This window comes from Talaromyces stipitatus, genomic scaffold (genome assembly GCF_000003125.1).
Source record: "Talaromyces stipitatus ATCC 10500 scf_1105507295541 genomic scaffold, whole genome shotgun sequence".
NCBI classification, from domain to species: Eukaryota; Fungi; Ascomycota; class Eurotiomycetes; order Eurotiales; family Trichocomaceae; genus Talaromyces; species Talaromyces stipitatus.
Window position 1 is genome coordinate 853513 of NW_002990115.1, and position 13404 is coordinate 866916.

At 46.7% G+C, this 13404-nt stretch overlaps 5 protein-coding genes across 5 annotated transcripts, besides 1 other annotated feature; 2 read left to right on the plus strand and 3 right to left on the minus strand.

Annotated features, from left to right (window-relative positions):
* The first annotated feature begins 153 nt into the window (after positions 1-153).
* Positions 154-1454, plus strand: TSTA_026430 (glucosamine 6-phosphate acetyltransferase, putative). Its single transcript, XM_002479722.1, has 2 exons — positions 154-1040; positions 1106-1454. The coding sequence occupies exons 1-2, from the start codon at positions 456-458 to the stop codon at positions 1193-1195; spliced, it is 675 nt and encodes a 224-aa protein (XP_002479767.1). The 5' UTR covers positions 154-455; the 3' UTR covers positions 1196-1454.
* Positions 1455-1478: 24 nt separating this feature from the next.
* On the minus strand, positions 1479-2805 carry TSTA_026440 (60S ribosomal protein L24). The gene is made up of 3 exons (XM_002479723.1): positions 2675-2805; positions 2337-2480; positions 1479-2159 (listed from the first exon to the last, which is right to left on the minus strand). Exons 1-3 carry the CDS (start codon positions 2723-2725, stop codon positions 1875-1877), a joined length of 480 nt encoding a protein of 159 aa, XP_002479768.1. The 5' UTR covers positions 2726-2805; the 3' UTR covers positions 1479-1874.
* Positions 2806-3079: 274 nt separating this feature from the next.
* On the minus strand, positions 3080-4239 carry TSTA_026450 (ubiquitin conjugating enzyme (UbcM), putative). Its single transcript, XM_002479724.1, has 4 exons — positions 3916-4239; positions 3771-3859; positions 3577-3708; positions 3080-3513 (listed from the first exon to the last, which is right to left on the minus strand). The coding sequence occupies exons 1-4, from the start codon at positions 3969-3971 to the stop codon at positions 3338-3340; spliced, it is 453 nt and encodes a 150-aa protein (XP_002479769.1). The 5' UTR covers positions 3972-4239; the 3' UTR covers positions 3080-3337.
* A 387-nt stretch (positions 4240-4626) lies between these two features.
* Positions 4627-8940, plus strand: TSTA_026460 (WD repeat protein; the record flags this gene model as incomplete). The annotated part of the gene is made up of 2 exons (XM_002479725.1): positions 4627-8192; positions 8223-8940. 2 exons carry the CDS (start codon positions 4627-4629, stop codon positions 8938-8940), a joined length of 4284 nt encoding a protein of 1427 aa, XP_002479770.1.
* Positions 8941-9201: 261 nt separating this feature from the next.
* On the minus strand, positions 9202-11353 carry TSTA_026470 (MFS drug efflux pump, putative; the record flags this gene model as incomplete). Its single annotated transcript, XM_002479726.1, has 8 exons — positions 9202-9615; positions 9678-9808; positions 9861-10233; positions 10296-10645; positions 10706-10892; positions 10966-11051; positions 11118-11169; positions 11228-11353. The coding sequence occupies 8 exons, from the start codon at positions 11351-11353 to the stop codon at positions 9202-9204; spliced, it is 1719 nt and encodes a 572-aa protein (XP_002479771.1).
* Positions 11354-12929: 1576 nt separating this feature from the next.
* Positions 12930-12950: a sequence feature (AT_rich).
* Positions 12951-13404: the final 454 nt, after the last annotated feature.

A 13404-nucleotide genomic window follows, 5' to 3' on the forward strand; every position in this document is an offset into this window, starting at 1 on the left:
TAGCTTGCACAGGTCAATAAGGGATGTGGCTGAGCAGTGCCCAAAATAGCAGCAAATCGGACTGGTCCGTGCTTGATCTGGTGTATGTACAATGACGGGTCTGATTCGGATAAATCGCAGCCTGTGACTCTTCTTTTTCCTCTCCTTTTCTCTGTTGCACAAGATACAATTGTTCGAACAAATCTCTGTATAATCATCCTACAGCGACTCCGATTCTTTCTTCGGCAAGAATTTGTTGTTTTGCACGGATCTTAGCTTAGACCCACCGCGTGTTTTACCTTGCGGCCTTCTAGTTCGCCTGTCTTACTTTCCCTTTCCCCCTCAGCACAACAAAAATCCCCTTCTTTCGAATTTCGACATTTCACAACACCAGTAACTCATTGAGTTTTCAATATTTCAATTGCCGGAAAGCAGTTTTCGAATATTCTAAAAGAAGAAGAAAAATTAATCTCACAATGACCACCGATCTCTACTCTGTCCCCGCCTCCAACGGCATCGAATCAACAAATCTACTCCACATCAAGGAAGATGTCGATGCCACAGCAACCAACAGCAACGGCACTCACAAAACCACCAACGGCACCATAATCCACAAACCACAGCTAGAGAATGGGACAAAGTCAGCGGAAGAAGAAGAAGAGCCCCTCTTCTCCCCATCTCTCATATCCGCAGAAATCCAATCCGTCTTACCGGAAGGCTACTCTGCTCGACCCCTACGCCGCTCCGATTTCCATTTGGGCTACCTCGATGTCCTGCGCGTACTGACGACGGTGGGCGATATTTCAGAGGCAATGTGGAATGAGCGATATAATTACCTATACAAGCGTAATGACGAGTATTATATGATTGTCATTTGTGACGGAACGGGCAAGATTGTCGGAACGGGTAGTCTGATTGTTGAGCGGAAATTCATTCATACCCTAGGACTCGTGGGTCATATTGAGGATATTGCGGTTGCGCAGGATCAACAGGGGAAGAAATTGGGGTTGAGGATTATTCAGACTTTGGATTATGTTGCGGAGAAGGTCGGATGTTACAAGGTATTTATCCCTCTTCTTTCCCTTCTTGAAGCCGAAGTGCTTTGTTCTAACATCACTTTCATTAGACAATTCTTGACTGCTCCGAAATCAATGAGGGCTTTTATATCAAGTGTGGCTTCAAACGTGCTGGTCTCGAAATGGCGCACTACTACTAATTGTAGCCAGCGGCGGCTTTGCTTGTAACTGTGTTACTTGTTGCATTTTCTTTCCTTGCACATTGCTATTATATTTTCATAAAAAGGCCTGGTGGTACCAATACCCATAGGCGTGTATTTTAATCATGTTTTCATTACTGTCTGGGAAATGGAGGGGTTTTACATTTGAGGGAATCAGGGATACAGTGTAGTCTATTGGGGATAACAGGCTACATAGAATAGTTATTGTACTAATACAGTTTCTTATATTCTTTCTGGTATTTCATTGCATGAACTTGTTAACTCTTTACAGTAGATATGCCCAGAACTAGGAGATACCGTCCTAACAGCAGATCTCTAGCAATAGATTGATCGTCATCATTGTATTCCTACTCAATGCCACTGAAGCCACACAAGAGTATCTACATTCTGAAGATACGCTGTAAAGTTACCTCTGTCCAAATGCCAGACGGATCGTAGCACCGATTGTTATTGCTCGATAACATGTTCCTTTTTCCCTTTTGTTTTGTTATTTATTCATTGAATAACATGGGAACACAGTCCAGCTCCAGATAAAACATGTGGCAAAAAAAAAGTAAGAATCCCAGTATGAAAGCCCCTATTCAGTTTTCCCGGGTCTGAAAAATGCGCTTCGTCCTCGACTCATAACCCCCCAAACGTCTACTATCGTCTTTCACATTTAACGAGACTTGGCCTGAACCTTGATAGGAGCACCCTTAGCACCCTGCTTGCTTTGGATACGAGCCTTGCCGGCAGAGGCACTAGCAGCAGACTTGGCCTTCTCAGCCTTCTTCTTGCTCTCAGAAGCAGCCTTCTTCTCCTTGGCGTCCTTGATGGCTTGTTGGCGAGCGGCCGCACGGGCCTCAGGGCGCTGGCTTCGTCGCTCCTTGATCACGTCAAGGGAAGCACCGACGATAGCACGCTGGGACTTGACGACACGGCGAGAACGCTTCTTGGCAACTTCCTACAATTTCCATTTCCGTCAGTATATGTATTTCAATCATCGGCCGCCGCAGTCGTTGTCATTGTCCTCAAAATGGGGAATTGCCATGGCATATCCCTCCAGAATCGACTTCTGTTTCCTATAACTCCTCCCAATGTGCATGAAACGACGTGTCTTCGAAAGGAAAGGAATACTGACTTCAGAGATACCCTTGCGGTGTTGACGACGGTAGAGTACGGTCCAGGATATCCGGCGAGGGTTCTTGCGCTGGAGGAAGAGGGACTCGGACTTTCCATTTTGGAAGCGGAAGATCTTGCTGTCGCCACGGACGTACAGCTTACCCTGTATATTTGACACTTAATTAGTATATTTTTCATCGTAAAAAATAACCCAAACGCGTCCAAGAAAACAGATCGAAAGATAATATGACGATGATGCTAAGGCGACAAATCGATGCGAATCCAAAACCATCACAACCTCTCTCAATCCGATCGCTCAAAACGCTTCCGAGGTACAACGATAAAAAGCTAACGCACCTTTCCAGGGTAGATCTTCTGGCCGGAGAAAGTGTCGTCGTAGGTACGCATCTTGAATGCTGGAGATGCGTTACCGGTCGATTGTCGTGTTTGGCGGGTTGAAGAAGGGTTGTAGGTCGAAAAGTCGAGACAATCCTTTTTTTGTGGTGGTGGCTCTGTTCCCGGATTCGATGATATCAATTGTGGTGCGCGCTAACTCGCTAAATCTGTCACGTGATAGCGGCTGCCCTTCTTATAAAAAGCGGTCCGCTAGCCCTTTTACTTTTTAATAAGTCTTCGATCAGGATGAAATTGAATTATCGGCATGAACTGACGGGCTGTGACAAAAGGGAATGCCTTGTTAATTTTCTCGGTTATTTTGCGATTACTACTTGCGCATTCCACTGCGATACAAGAATCCTGTGGGGAAGCGTAATATGAGACGCATTTCTATTCATAACGGACATATAACATGACTATAGAATAATGTGAAGATTTATGATGATTGATCGATCAGTTCCAAGAGCAGCTTGAATCCAAGGCGAAAGTAACTCAAAGCTTCCCTCATCATTGCTGCGTGTGGCGTCAATAGCGCTATTCATTGATTCGTAATATCTCTCCCCTGTTTCTCCTGCTCCAAAGACAAGCACACCCAAACATGTAGTGCCAAAGCCCATCACCAATCTAAGCCATCGCATGGGTTCGTGTCCACTCCTTGGCGGTCTGAATAGCTGCCGGTTCATCCTCCTTCCATCGTTGTGCAACATCATTTGCGAGCGGATCGTCCGGGTTGGGAGCTCCGAGTAAAGCTTGAATAGAGAGGAGGATCGTGCGGATTTGCAAGGCAGGAGACCAGTTATCTATCGCGCGTCGTCAGTTCAATACATCTTTACAAACACTGTTCATAGAGTGCCGAAACGTACTCTTCAAAACATCCAAGCAAATACGTCCCAGACGATCAATATTTGGATGGTAAATCTTTGTAAGAAAACGGATCTTGGGAGGTGTCATAGGGTAGTCATCGGGAAGGAAGAGTTCGAGTCTGAAGATACCACCTATATTGTTGATTAGATTGCGCTCCAAGAATTTGCACCATATCAAGGAATCTCGGTCATACCTTCGTAAGGCGATTGAGCTGGGCCGTGAATCGTGACATCAAAATACCGAAGGTTATCCTCATGGGGAACTGCGTTGATACCTGGTACTCTAGCTAAACAGTCAGACACTACACCCTCTGGGCCCAGGTTGTAATCTGCACTCACGGCTCGGCCATGAGACGCTCAGTCTCCTTTATGATTCTCTTTGGCAACCCCGCCATCTTGTGTTATTGGTGTTATCGGTTCAATATTTCTTCTCGTCAACGAGTGTGAGGGATTGAGTATGATTTGCGTTGTTCGGCCGTGTTGGTAGCTTGGTAACAAGTAGGTCGAGTTCAATGCAGGAAGCGCGGGGTACGTAGGTCTAAAACGAGATGAAAGTATTTCACATACCAAAACCAAAGGAGGTCTAGCTCTTGAACTGCAGCAGGCCGATATGAAGCCGTTGGATCGGCCTTCCTGTGAGGCTCAATACGTAGCTTATATGATGTAGGCGGAAAAATCCTGGTACTCGGAAAGAGGGGCACCGGGCCAGCCGATTGAACTTCTTTTGCGGCTAAGTTTAGCCAAATACGCAGGGAGAAACCTTCCCTGATACGGTTAGATCAATGTCTTTGATCAGCACTAGTGGTCGAAAGTCACATGAATTGCGGGCCCCCGGCTCTTTCTTAGTGGACAGCTCCGCAGCTTCGGAAGGACAGAGCTTCAACTTCATTCTACTTGCAACAAATTTATACTCTTTTTCGCGTATACTGTGAGGCGCTGCGCGATGCGCGGTCGCTTTGATTATACTGATGGGCGTTTAACTGTTCAGTGCTCCAGATTGAATCCATACTTCTCGGCAATTCCGATGATCTGAAGACGGATTAAGCAAACATGTCCAGCCCTGCCGACTCAAGGGCGCCGACGTCAGCTTTTGAGAGTCCCACGTTCGGAGAGGACAGCTCGTTCCATGTAGAACAGCCTGTCGGATCAGCGTCTATATCGCCATGTGGCCGAGACGTCGTTTTAGCATCTAGAGAGGGTCTCCACATCATTGATCTTGACTCGCCGTATTCGCCGCCTCGCTATCTCCCTCATCATACTCCCTGGGAGGTTGCTGATGTTCAGTGGTCACCGTTCGCGCATAGAGATTCATGGGTCGTCAGCACGTCTAATCAAAAGGCACTGGTATGGAACCTCTCCATGAGGAGTTGGGAAAACTCTATAGAATACGTCTTGCACGCGCATTCACGTGCTATCACCGATATCAATTTTTCCGCCCACCATGCCGAAATTCTTGCTACTTGCGCAGTCGACAGCTTCGTGCATTGCTGGGATCTTCGGATACCGTCTAGGCCTGTTGTCTCTTTTTCCGACTGGTTTGCCGGTGCAACGCAGGTCAAGTGGAATCGCCAAGACCCTCATATCATTGCAAGCTCTCACGACAAATATTTGCGAATTTGGGATGATCGCATGGGAGCCATACCACTGAAATCCATAGAAGCTCACAGCACAAAAATCTACGGTGTTGATTGGGAGCGCACTCGAAGGGAAGGTATTGTCACATGCTCGTTGGATAAAACCATTAAAATTTGGAACTTTGAGGGCAAAACAGACGTCCCCGAGAAGGTCATTGAAACACCATTCCCAGTTTGGCGTGCAAGAAATACTCCGTTTGGCTGCGGTATCCTCGCTATGCCCCAACGAGGCGACAACGATCTTCATTTGTATGGCCTCAGTTCAGCAGCTGATAATCAATCCGCTCACACTATGCCCCTTGTGCATAGCTTTCCTGGACACAAGGGGCAAGTCAAAGAGTTCTTGTGGCGACCGAGAGGAACTGTTGTTAATGGAATCGACCAGAGAGAGTTTCAACTAGTGTCATGGGGTGCCGATAGAGAGCTAAGGCTACATCGAGTCGATAAGGATATCCTCCGTGGCGTGGGCTACGAAAAAGGAAAGACCGTTGATCATAGTCTACGACTCACCCGACTAGGTGCCACCTACAGAACTTTCCGAGACGAGCCTGTTGAAAATCTGGATGACTCCTTGTACGCAGAAACGGTAATTTCTGCCAGTACTCGGCCTCAGGCCGGTGCTGCCTTCGGTTCAAACAATGTGTCTACTCGCTATCCTCGTGCATCAAACCATAAGATTCATATTGAACCCAGAATTGGCATGCAGGGACGGTCGCAGTTCAGGGCTAATACTAGCCCTATCGCTTGGATGCGAGGTGTCAAAATATCTGTCTGGGACATTGAGACGTTAGGCGATGAAATTACACATGTGGGCGAAAAATTCTCCAAAGTGGATTTTGAGTCAGTTGACGTCCGCCAGAGAAAAGTCACCATTTCCTTGCATGGCCCTTGGGGTGCAGAAGGCAGCTCGCTCTTTCTTAAGCTGGATATCAAATTCCCCGAGGACTATCCGCGAGTGGCAACGCCAACATTTAAAATTCAGAAGACTTCGGCTATGACGAACGAACTGTCGGAGAAGATAGTTTCCGAGTTACGCACAATCTCAGAGACGTACATGAGTCGAAAACGGGGATGTCTTGAAGGTGCACTGCGTTATCTTCTCGGAGAATGCAGCCTCGAAGAGAGCATTGCTTTGGTTCTCGGAGAGAATATAGATACTATCAAATCCCCAATTGCGGGACTAGAGGATGACGAGTCTAGCGACGAGGATGAAGACGTGGGTCAATTTGAGAAACAAGATCTCAGCATGAGTTCCGAGTTGCTTCGCCCTGTCAATGCCAATGTCATGGTTCCTGTTGCCAAGGTTTGTGGTGCTACTTGGAGCCACGACGGTCGCCTTGTCTGCTTCTTTCCACCAAAGAAAGACAAAGCCGGTTCTCTATTCGAGTCTCTTGGCTTCAAGGATATAAGTCGACTTACACGAAACGACCGAGTCTTTGAAGGGTTTGGTCGCTTGCATACAAGTTCGCCTAGCCGTCTACCTTCTAGAAAGACACTTGGCACAATGAGCACAACAGACGATGGCAGCTCAGATTATTCCGATGACTCGGATACAGCTTCTTCAAGCTCATCTGATTCATCAGGTATGATACTTGGCTTGCCGAATCGTTATCAGAACGCATCCATGTGGCGTAGTGTTGGCACACTCGGAACTTACCGTACGAGGTCTGCCGATAATTCTCAGTTATCTACCGTCGGCGGCCCAGCTGCCACCATCGGTACGGTCAAATCCTCAGATTCTGCGCACAATATCATTTCAATTCACGATCTCAGTGACCTACTACCTACGAAGAAAACGCTGGCTAGTCAGTACCAAATATTCGGACGTGGTGCAGAAGTGTGCGCGCATAATGCAGCAGTGGCGGCGGACTCTGGTTATCATCATTTGGCTCAGGTCTGGGGCTTGCTGAAATTGGTGTTGCAAAACCAAAGTGATTTGCGACCTCACAATCTCGACATGGACGTCCTTGCTGGGCGATTGTCTCATGCTCATATCCACACTCATCCAGGACATACGACAGATGGTCCTGTCAAGACAAAACAACCTCACAGAGGGGCTCTACACCGACCTAGTTTCAGTAATAGTGCCTTTGGCGGTCGTTGGCTTATTAATGCGCTTTTTGATCACTTTGAACGCATAGGAGATATTCAAATGCTCGCAATGCTTTCCTGCATTCTTCACGAGCAATCCCTGCGCACCCGACTCGGCCGGCGACGTGACAAAGAGGTATCCTTCAGTCAGCAAGCGCATAATCCCATTGCCTTGGATTTTTTCTCTTCCAGAGTCCCTGATAGCAAGTCGCAGGCTGCGACACCGATGACCTCATATTCGAGAGATAGCGTCAATGTTAGTGCCCTACAAAGCCCGGAGATTCCAACGGAGCAATGGAATAGCATTGGTACCACACCGCACTCTAGCTCAGCATCTCCAATTGCAACCCATTCAAGGCTACTAGGGGGTCGTAAAACTCCGGCTCTCTCTATTTCTGCGTCGCCAGATGATCATAGTACATCCAGACTTGGTTCCGGGGTAGGAACAGCGCTTGCATCTTCACTGTCACGATCATTCACATTTGGCCCTTCTGCCACCTCTTCGCCACCAGCAGGAACTACTAAGAAGAAGACTAGTCCAATAGGGAGCATGAACATCCCGGCGGCTGTTACTTGGGGTGCATCCCAGTTGATCAACAGAGCTGTTTCGGCAATACCAGAATATCTCAACTCTTCGACAGTGATTACGTCAAGAAGCCATTCGGAGGCCGACAGCGAAAAGAAGAAAGAGGCACGCAAACCGATAAAAGTTCACGTGTCGCACAAGAATCGCACAGCGTTTGACAGTGATGATTCCCCAGGTAGTCCATTTATTGACCGTAGAAGAGAAGCGTTGTTTCAGACCTACCGCAACTCGTACGCTAATTTACTATTCGTGTGGGATCTGCCAATCCAACGAAGCGAGGTGTTGAAAATAGGCGCCTGTATAGAGTCTGGAAATGATTCGTTTACAACACAAAGGCAGAACCGTACAACGAAACAACCATCGTCGTTCGAGAGGGGTGATCGTAAGGATACGACATCTTCGAGACAAATTACTGACGAAACTCTGGACGTTCAGCGCCATTGCACTGAATGCGGACATGCGCTGTACAGATCTGTCTTCTCTTCTGTGAGGCCAGAAGACCTCAGTGGTAAAATGGTCAAACCGCCGCTTCCAAGATGTCCTTCATGTTCCGCTGTACAACCTCTATCCGCTCACGTTGGGTGTGTAATTTGTGGAGAAGTTGTTTCTGGAATGTTTATACCGTGTTTGGAGTGTGGTCACGTATGCTGTTTTGAATGCCACCAAGCATGGTTCTCGCTTCAGCAACCTCGTACGGGCGAAGCGCAGAATCTTTCTGATTTGGTTTGTCCGAGTGCATGTGGGTGCAGCTGCACTGAACACTCCGAGACAGTCGTCATGCCGTCTCCCATCGCAACACCAACTTACGATGAGAAAGGGAACCTCGTCGGTGCACATCATCGCCTCAGACCTGAAATGCCACCTCGTTCTCGACAGAGCGTCATGGCTGGACAGACAGACGATGACTTGGACGCATGGCGCGGTGGTGCAAACTTCGCTCGAGGTTTAGGCAGCGGTCTCAGCCGAGTATTGACAGCGACGGCAAATGAACGCAGGAGGCGAACCAGTTCGTCGAACAGGAAGCCCCAGTTTGATCGTATCGAGACGATGTAATTCATCTTTTTGTCTGGTTTCATTCGATGCATAGCGTGGCGTTTTGTTGATACCCATGTATTAGGGATATTTGGTTACATGAAGTAGTATGAGTATAAAATTTTGCTGTACAGGATTGATTGAGCAACCTTAGAATAAGGTATAGTCAATAAGAATTGTATTATCATGATTCGTTGGAACTTCATACAGTCATCCATGCAGTGCTCCTGAAACCGGCATCATACTTATACAACGAAAGAACAACCGAGCAGATGCTCTATGTCAATGATACTGGACCGCGACATGATCATCCATATACTTGGTAATATCATCCAAGAACAACGAAGCCCCAATCGAAAGCGCTCCAAATGCAATAGACGCCAAATAAACATACTTATAACTCTCAGCGTACGCAACCTGCCCCGCCGCGACAACCATCTCGTACGCTGTTGTGTTTCCAGCAATGCCGGGGATGGTCTGCAGTTCTTCAAGCAGGGAAGCGGTCGTGAGTTCAATTGCTTCGGCGATATAAGTGATGTTTGTGATGCCGAGTTTTGTGCTCATCAATCCGCCAATGTAGTGGATGGAGTTTGTCTTGAATTTGTTCACGAAGATGTTGAAGTAAATAGTGTAGCCGATTGCGCCACCGACGACGCGGATGGAGAGTGTTAGGGCTGCGATTGTGGCGATTAGATCCTGTTTGGTTTATTAGCATTGTTCTGTTGTGACGTTGAACAGAAGGTGAAGGTGTTCATTACATCAGGACAGATGATGGTCGTCATGATACTTGCTGGGACAACGATGCCGCCTATTCCAAGACTTCCAATGATCAGGATGATCCATAGAGTACTGAGATTGTCGGTTCGCGCAACAGCCATAGCACCACATCCTGTGTCATATTAGCGATCGTCAACCGTAGATCAAATGCATACTCAACATACCAGCAGTCATCAGAACGCTACTTCCAATCATCAACGTCTTGATATGGCCCTTCATATACGACAACAAGCAAAGCGTGATACATGCACCGGCCAAGATACCATATCCAACAGGTAACGAACGAAATCCAACACCCACGGGATCATGACCAAACTGGTTAAAGCTTTGTGTTGGCCAAAACAGAATGACAGAAATGAAGTTCGCGCCGGAAATCCACGTGATCAGTAATGTCAGACCGAGCGTGCGAGGTTCCTGCATTATCTTTCCTGGTATCATGGGATAACGAGCTCCGTAGACTTCCCAGAAACCGAAGGCGACCAGGATGAAAAATCCGAGAATGAGGGGGACAAGGACATGGGCTGTCGTCCAGGAGTACTATTCGTATACAGGGGTCAGTTCCTGTTGGCAATACAACAGGAAAAGGGAAAGGGGCAAACCTGATAACCACCCCATTGCATGCCAGCCAAAAAGAAGATCAATCCAGCTATACTCAAAAATCCACCGACGAAATCAATCCTCGAAATGATCTCCTTCTTTGAAAGACCTTCACTCTGATCCCGCTTAGGAGGGAAGTAGAAGAATACAGTAAAGAACAACCCGAGTCCGTTCCAGATACCAGCGAGTAAACCGACGTATCTCCAGTTTGAGTGATAGGCAATCAATTGAGCCCACATCACGGAGGCGGACCAAGGGAGGATTGTGAATATCAATGCTGCAACGTATGTACCGCGTTTGCGGGTTGGTGCCATTTCGGCAGTCGCTGAGAGGGCTGTTAATTCGTTGATACCTGTTATAAATGAAGTTTAGTATGTGGTTTCCGTGGGAGATCTTATCCAAGGAAGTTTACCTGCGCCAGCACCGGAAATGGCCATGCCTCCGATAAAAGTGTTCATCGTATTGGCCGTGCTTGATACTATCAATCCGAGACAGACGAGTACAGCACCAAGGATGGCGACGTATCGACGGCTCAGCAAATCTGACAAGCTACCAACGAATGGACAGATACCTGCTAGTGCAAGCAAGTTTGCCAAAACCTAGTGTGCATGTCAGTTGTGCTCATACCAAGGTACCCAAGCGGGCGTCTATTGTCCATTGGAAAGAACGTACAAACCAGATCCAACGATCTGCTCCACCTATTGAAGCATAGATATAGGGAGGAATACCGCCGAACAGGTAGATAGGGATTTGAGAGCCTTAAAGATTTCCTGTCAAATACTCTTCTTTGTGGTATAGATCAGAGTGTGGCTATTTTGACTTACCAGTCCAGAGGAACGCCATTGCAGTCAAACCCAGAAACCGCTTCATAGTCATCTATGAATTTGTCAGTGGATGGCTATGCGGGCAGTGAATCTTGGAGTAGGTAACATACAGGTGCATCGTAGGAATCGCCAATCTCTTCAATAATCGGGACCGCCTCCAGATTACTCTTAGGGCTTGACTGAGTGCTATCAGCCGTGCCATGGCTGAACGACGGCGACATTTCTTTTGTATCCATTTTGGCAACAATGGATCTATCTGATATGAATGTTGACTGTCGATAAGTAGAGGTCCAAAGGAAGAAAAATCAAAGTCATATATATAGGACCGCTGACCGAATACGTCAGCGAGTGAACGAGTCGGAAAAGGCTGGCCAGCATCTGCGGTGTTTCAGCAGTGCAAGGGACAAAACTGGACTTTTTATATGTAGCATGGATCTTCTACGAATTGGCTAGGCATATGCGTTAGATTTTCATGACTAGTTGCGAACGTGCAGTTACACTACGTACCTAGGTATGTTTCGGTACGATTCGGGTCTGGAAATCAGTGAACTCTGAGGAATCTTATGGCTGGCCAGTAGCCAATCTCGAACTGATCGAGTATGTATCATTGTGTATTGCTTCCAAGCCCCGAGCCGATTGGAGGTTGAGCAAGGGATATCATCTACTGTCCCTCCCCCCGCCTTGCAGAAGCCGGATCTGCTAGAAACTACTAGACCGCAATTATCGGGGGTTTTCTCTTTTGGGATGCAAGAAGCGGGATATTCTGTTTTAGATCAATTGATACTTGGCCTAGGCTCTGGGCATAGTGGCGGGCATATTCGTTCTGCTTGGGCTGTTTAGTTTACGCGTAGCCTTACCCCATATTTTTGATAGTGCCCACAACTAAGCCTAAGAAAGCCTAATTTTCCCGGCGTGATCAGCCAACCCCGCTGAACTTCTTAACTAAAGTTAATTACTCGTCGCCCATACAAACGTTTCAAGAGACTTTGACATGGAAAACTTCCGGCTTCTAAGCCAGGCAGCTGAAAGATTGTGTGCAAATAGAGTTCTCAAATTGTCCCGCGGCACCATTCTCCAATTCTCCTCGACATTTGCAATCTATTTGAAAGCCTCCCCCGCATTTTCAACATCTTAGCGTGGGCGTGGATGATAGATGAAAGTGGAGCTAACATGCCAATCCATTGGATCCAGGCCTATCATTCCAAGAATGTGTCTTTGAAATTTGAAAGTCTACATTTGGCGGATACGAGTCAATTGGCTTGTCCCCCGGAGCTCCCTGTCGGATTAGGGCAAAAGAGCGACACTTAAGATCTAGTGTACTCTAGAAACAGTCAAGACATAGGAAGAATTCATACAACAGAAACTCTAGGATGAACTAGACTGTTATCAAAGTGACAAAGTCCTATTAGTCGGTCTACATAGTCTTTGGTCATTGAGTCATTGATCTCTAGCTAGACGCTGGATCTCAAAGAGTTTGATAGTATTGACTGTTTCATGGACTCTGATAGAATACTAGACCAGAAACTGTCTCATTTTTCTCTCAAATAGCAAAGAATGAGAGGTGTGAACTCTAAGACCAAGCGGTCATATGGTCAATCATCATGGATTGAAATAATAAACTGGGAAAGTCAAAGCCAGCAGAAAGGAAATTCCTCTCAATGTTATATTCAAAATCTCTCTATCTTTTCTTTGCTTATCTAGACTTTGTAGTTTGTGGTTTGATGTTAAATTTTCGACTGGAACTGGATCTGAGGGTCTCTTTGTCAGGGCTTTATGTCCAAATCAACCTCTGTGCTCTCCTTTGGTAAGGACAATATTATTATTATTATTAATCATGTTTATAGGACAATATTCATATAGTGAAGCTTTAGCTATCTCTTTTTCAATGCCTGTTCACTTTATCTGACCGTTATTTTCTGAAATAGCCTGCCTTCTCTTACTCACTTCCTGCTTCCCTGTCTCTCCACCCTGTGGACGCTTATGCTGAATGCTATATATATCCCAGGTTCCGCAAGCTGCCGTTCCATGGTTGTCAGTTTCGTCTGGGCAGAAGTACAACTGTTTTCCTTTTATATCATGTTTGCATAGAAATCCGCCTGGTGCATGTGAGCCATCAGTCTCCATGCCAAACATCCTACAACGATATTCGGCTCAGGGCACCACCAAGCCCGCATGTATCTTCAACAAATTCTACTATATCAAGTTGACAAAATCAACGTCTCGGACAATGAATGACTTCAAGATCGCTTTGCTTGAATGCTTCAGCACAAACGCGTATGGCAAATAT

Excerpts from the sequence above, each read along its gene's own strand:
- TSTA_026430 (XM_002479722.1), top strand. The coding sequence starts at position 456 with ATGACCACCGATCTCTACTCTGTCCCCGCCTCCAACGGCATCGAATCA. Across the intron at positions 1,041-1,105 it reads AGAAGGTCGGATGTTACAAG|ACAATTCTTGACTGCTCCGA; the intron begins GTATTTATCCCT and ends CACTTTCATTAG.
- TSTA_026440 (XM_002479723.1), bottom strand. The coding sequence starts at position 2,725 with ATGCGTACCTACGACGACACTTTCTCCGGCCAGAAGATCTACCCTGGA. Across the intron at positions 2,481-2,674 it reads AGAAGATCTACCCTGGAAAG|GGTAAGCTGTACGTCCGTGG; the intron begins GTGCGTTAGCTT and ends TCAAATATACAG. Across the intron at positions 2,160-2,336 it reads ACCGCAAGGGTATCTCTGAA|GAAGTTGCCAAGAAGCGTTC; the intron begins GTCAGTATTCCT and ends TGGAAATTGTAG.
- TSTA_026450 (XM_002479724.1), bottom strand. The coding sequence starts at position 3,971 with ATGGCGGGGTTGCCAAAGAGAATCATAAAGGAGACTGAGCGTCTCATG. Across the intron at positions 3,709-3,770 it reads AGCTCAATCGCCTTACGAAG|GTGGTATCTTCAGACTCGAA; the intron begins GTATGACCGAGA and ends TCAACAATATAG. Across the intron at positions 3,514-3,576 it reads TTGCTTGGATGTTTTGAAGA|ATAACTGGTCTCCTGCCTTG; the intron begins GTACGTTTCGGC and ends GACGCGCGATAG.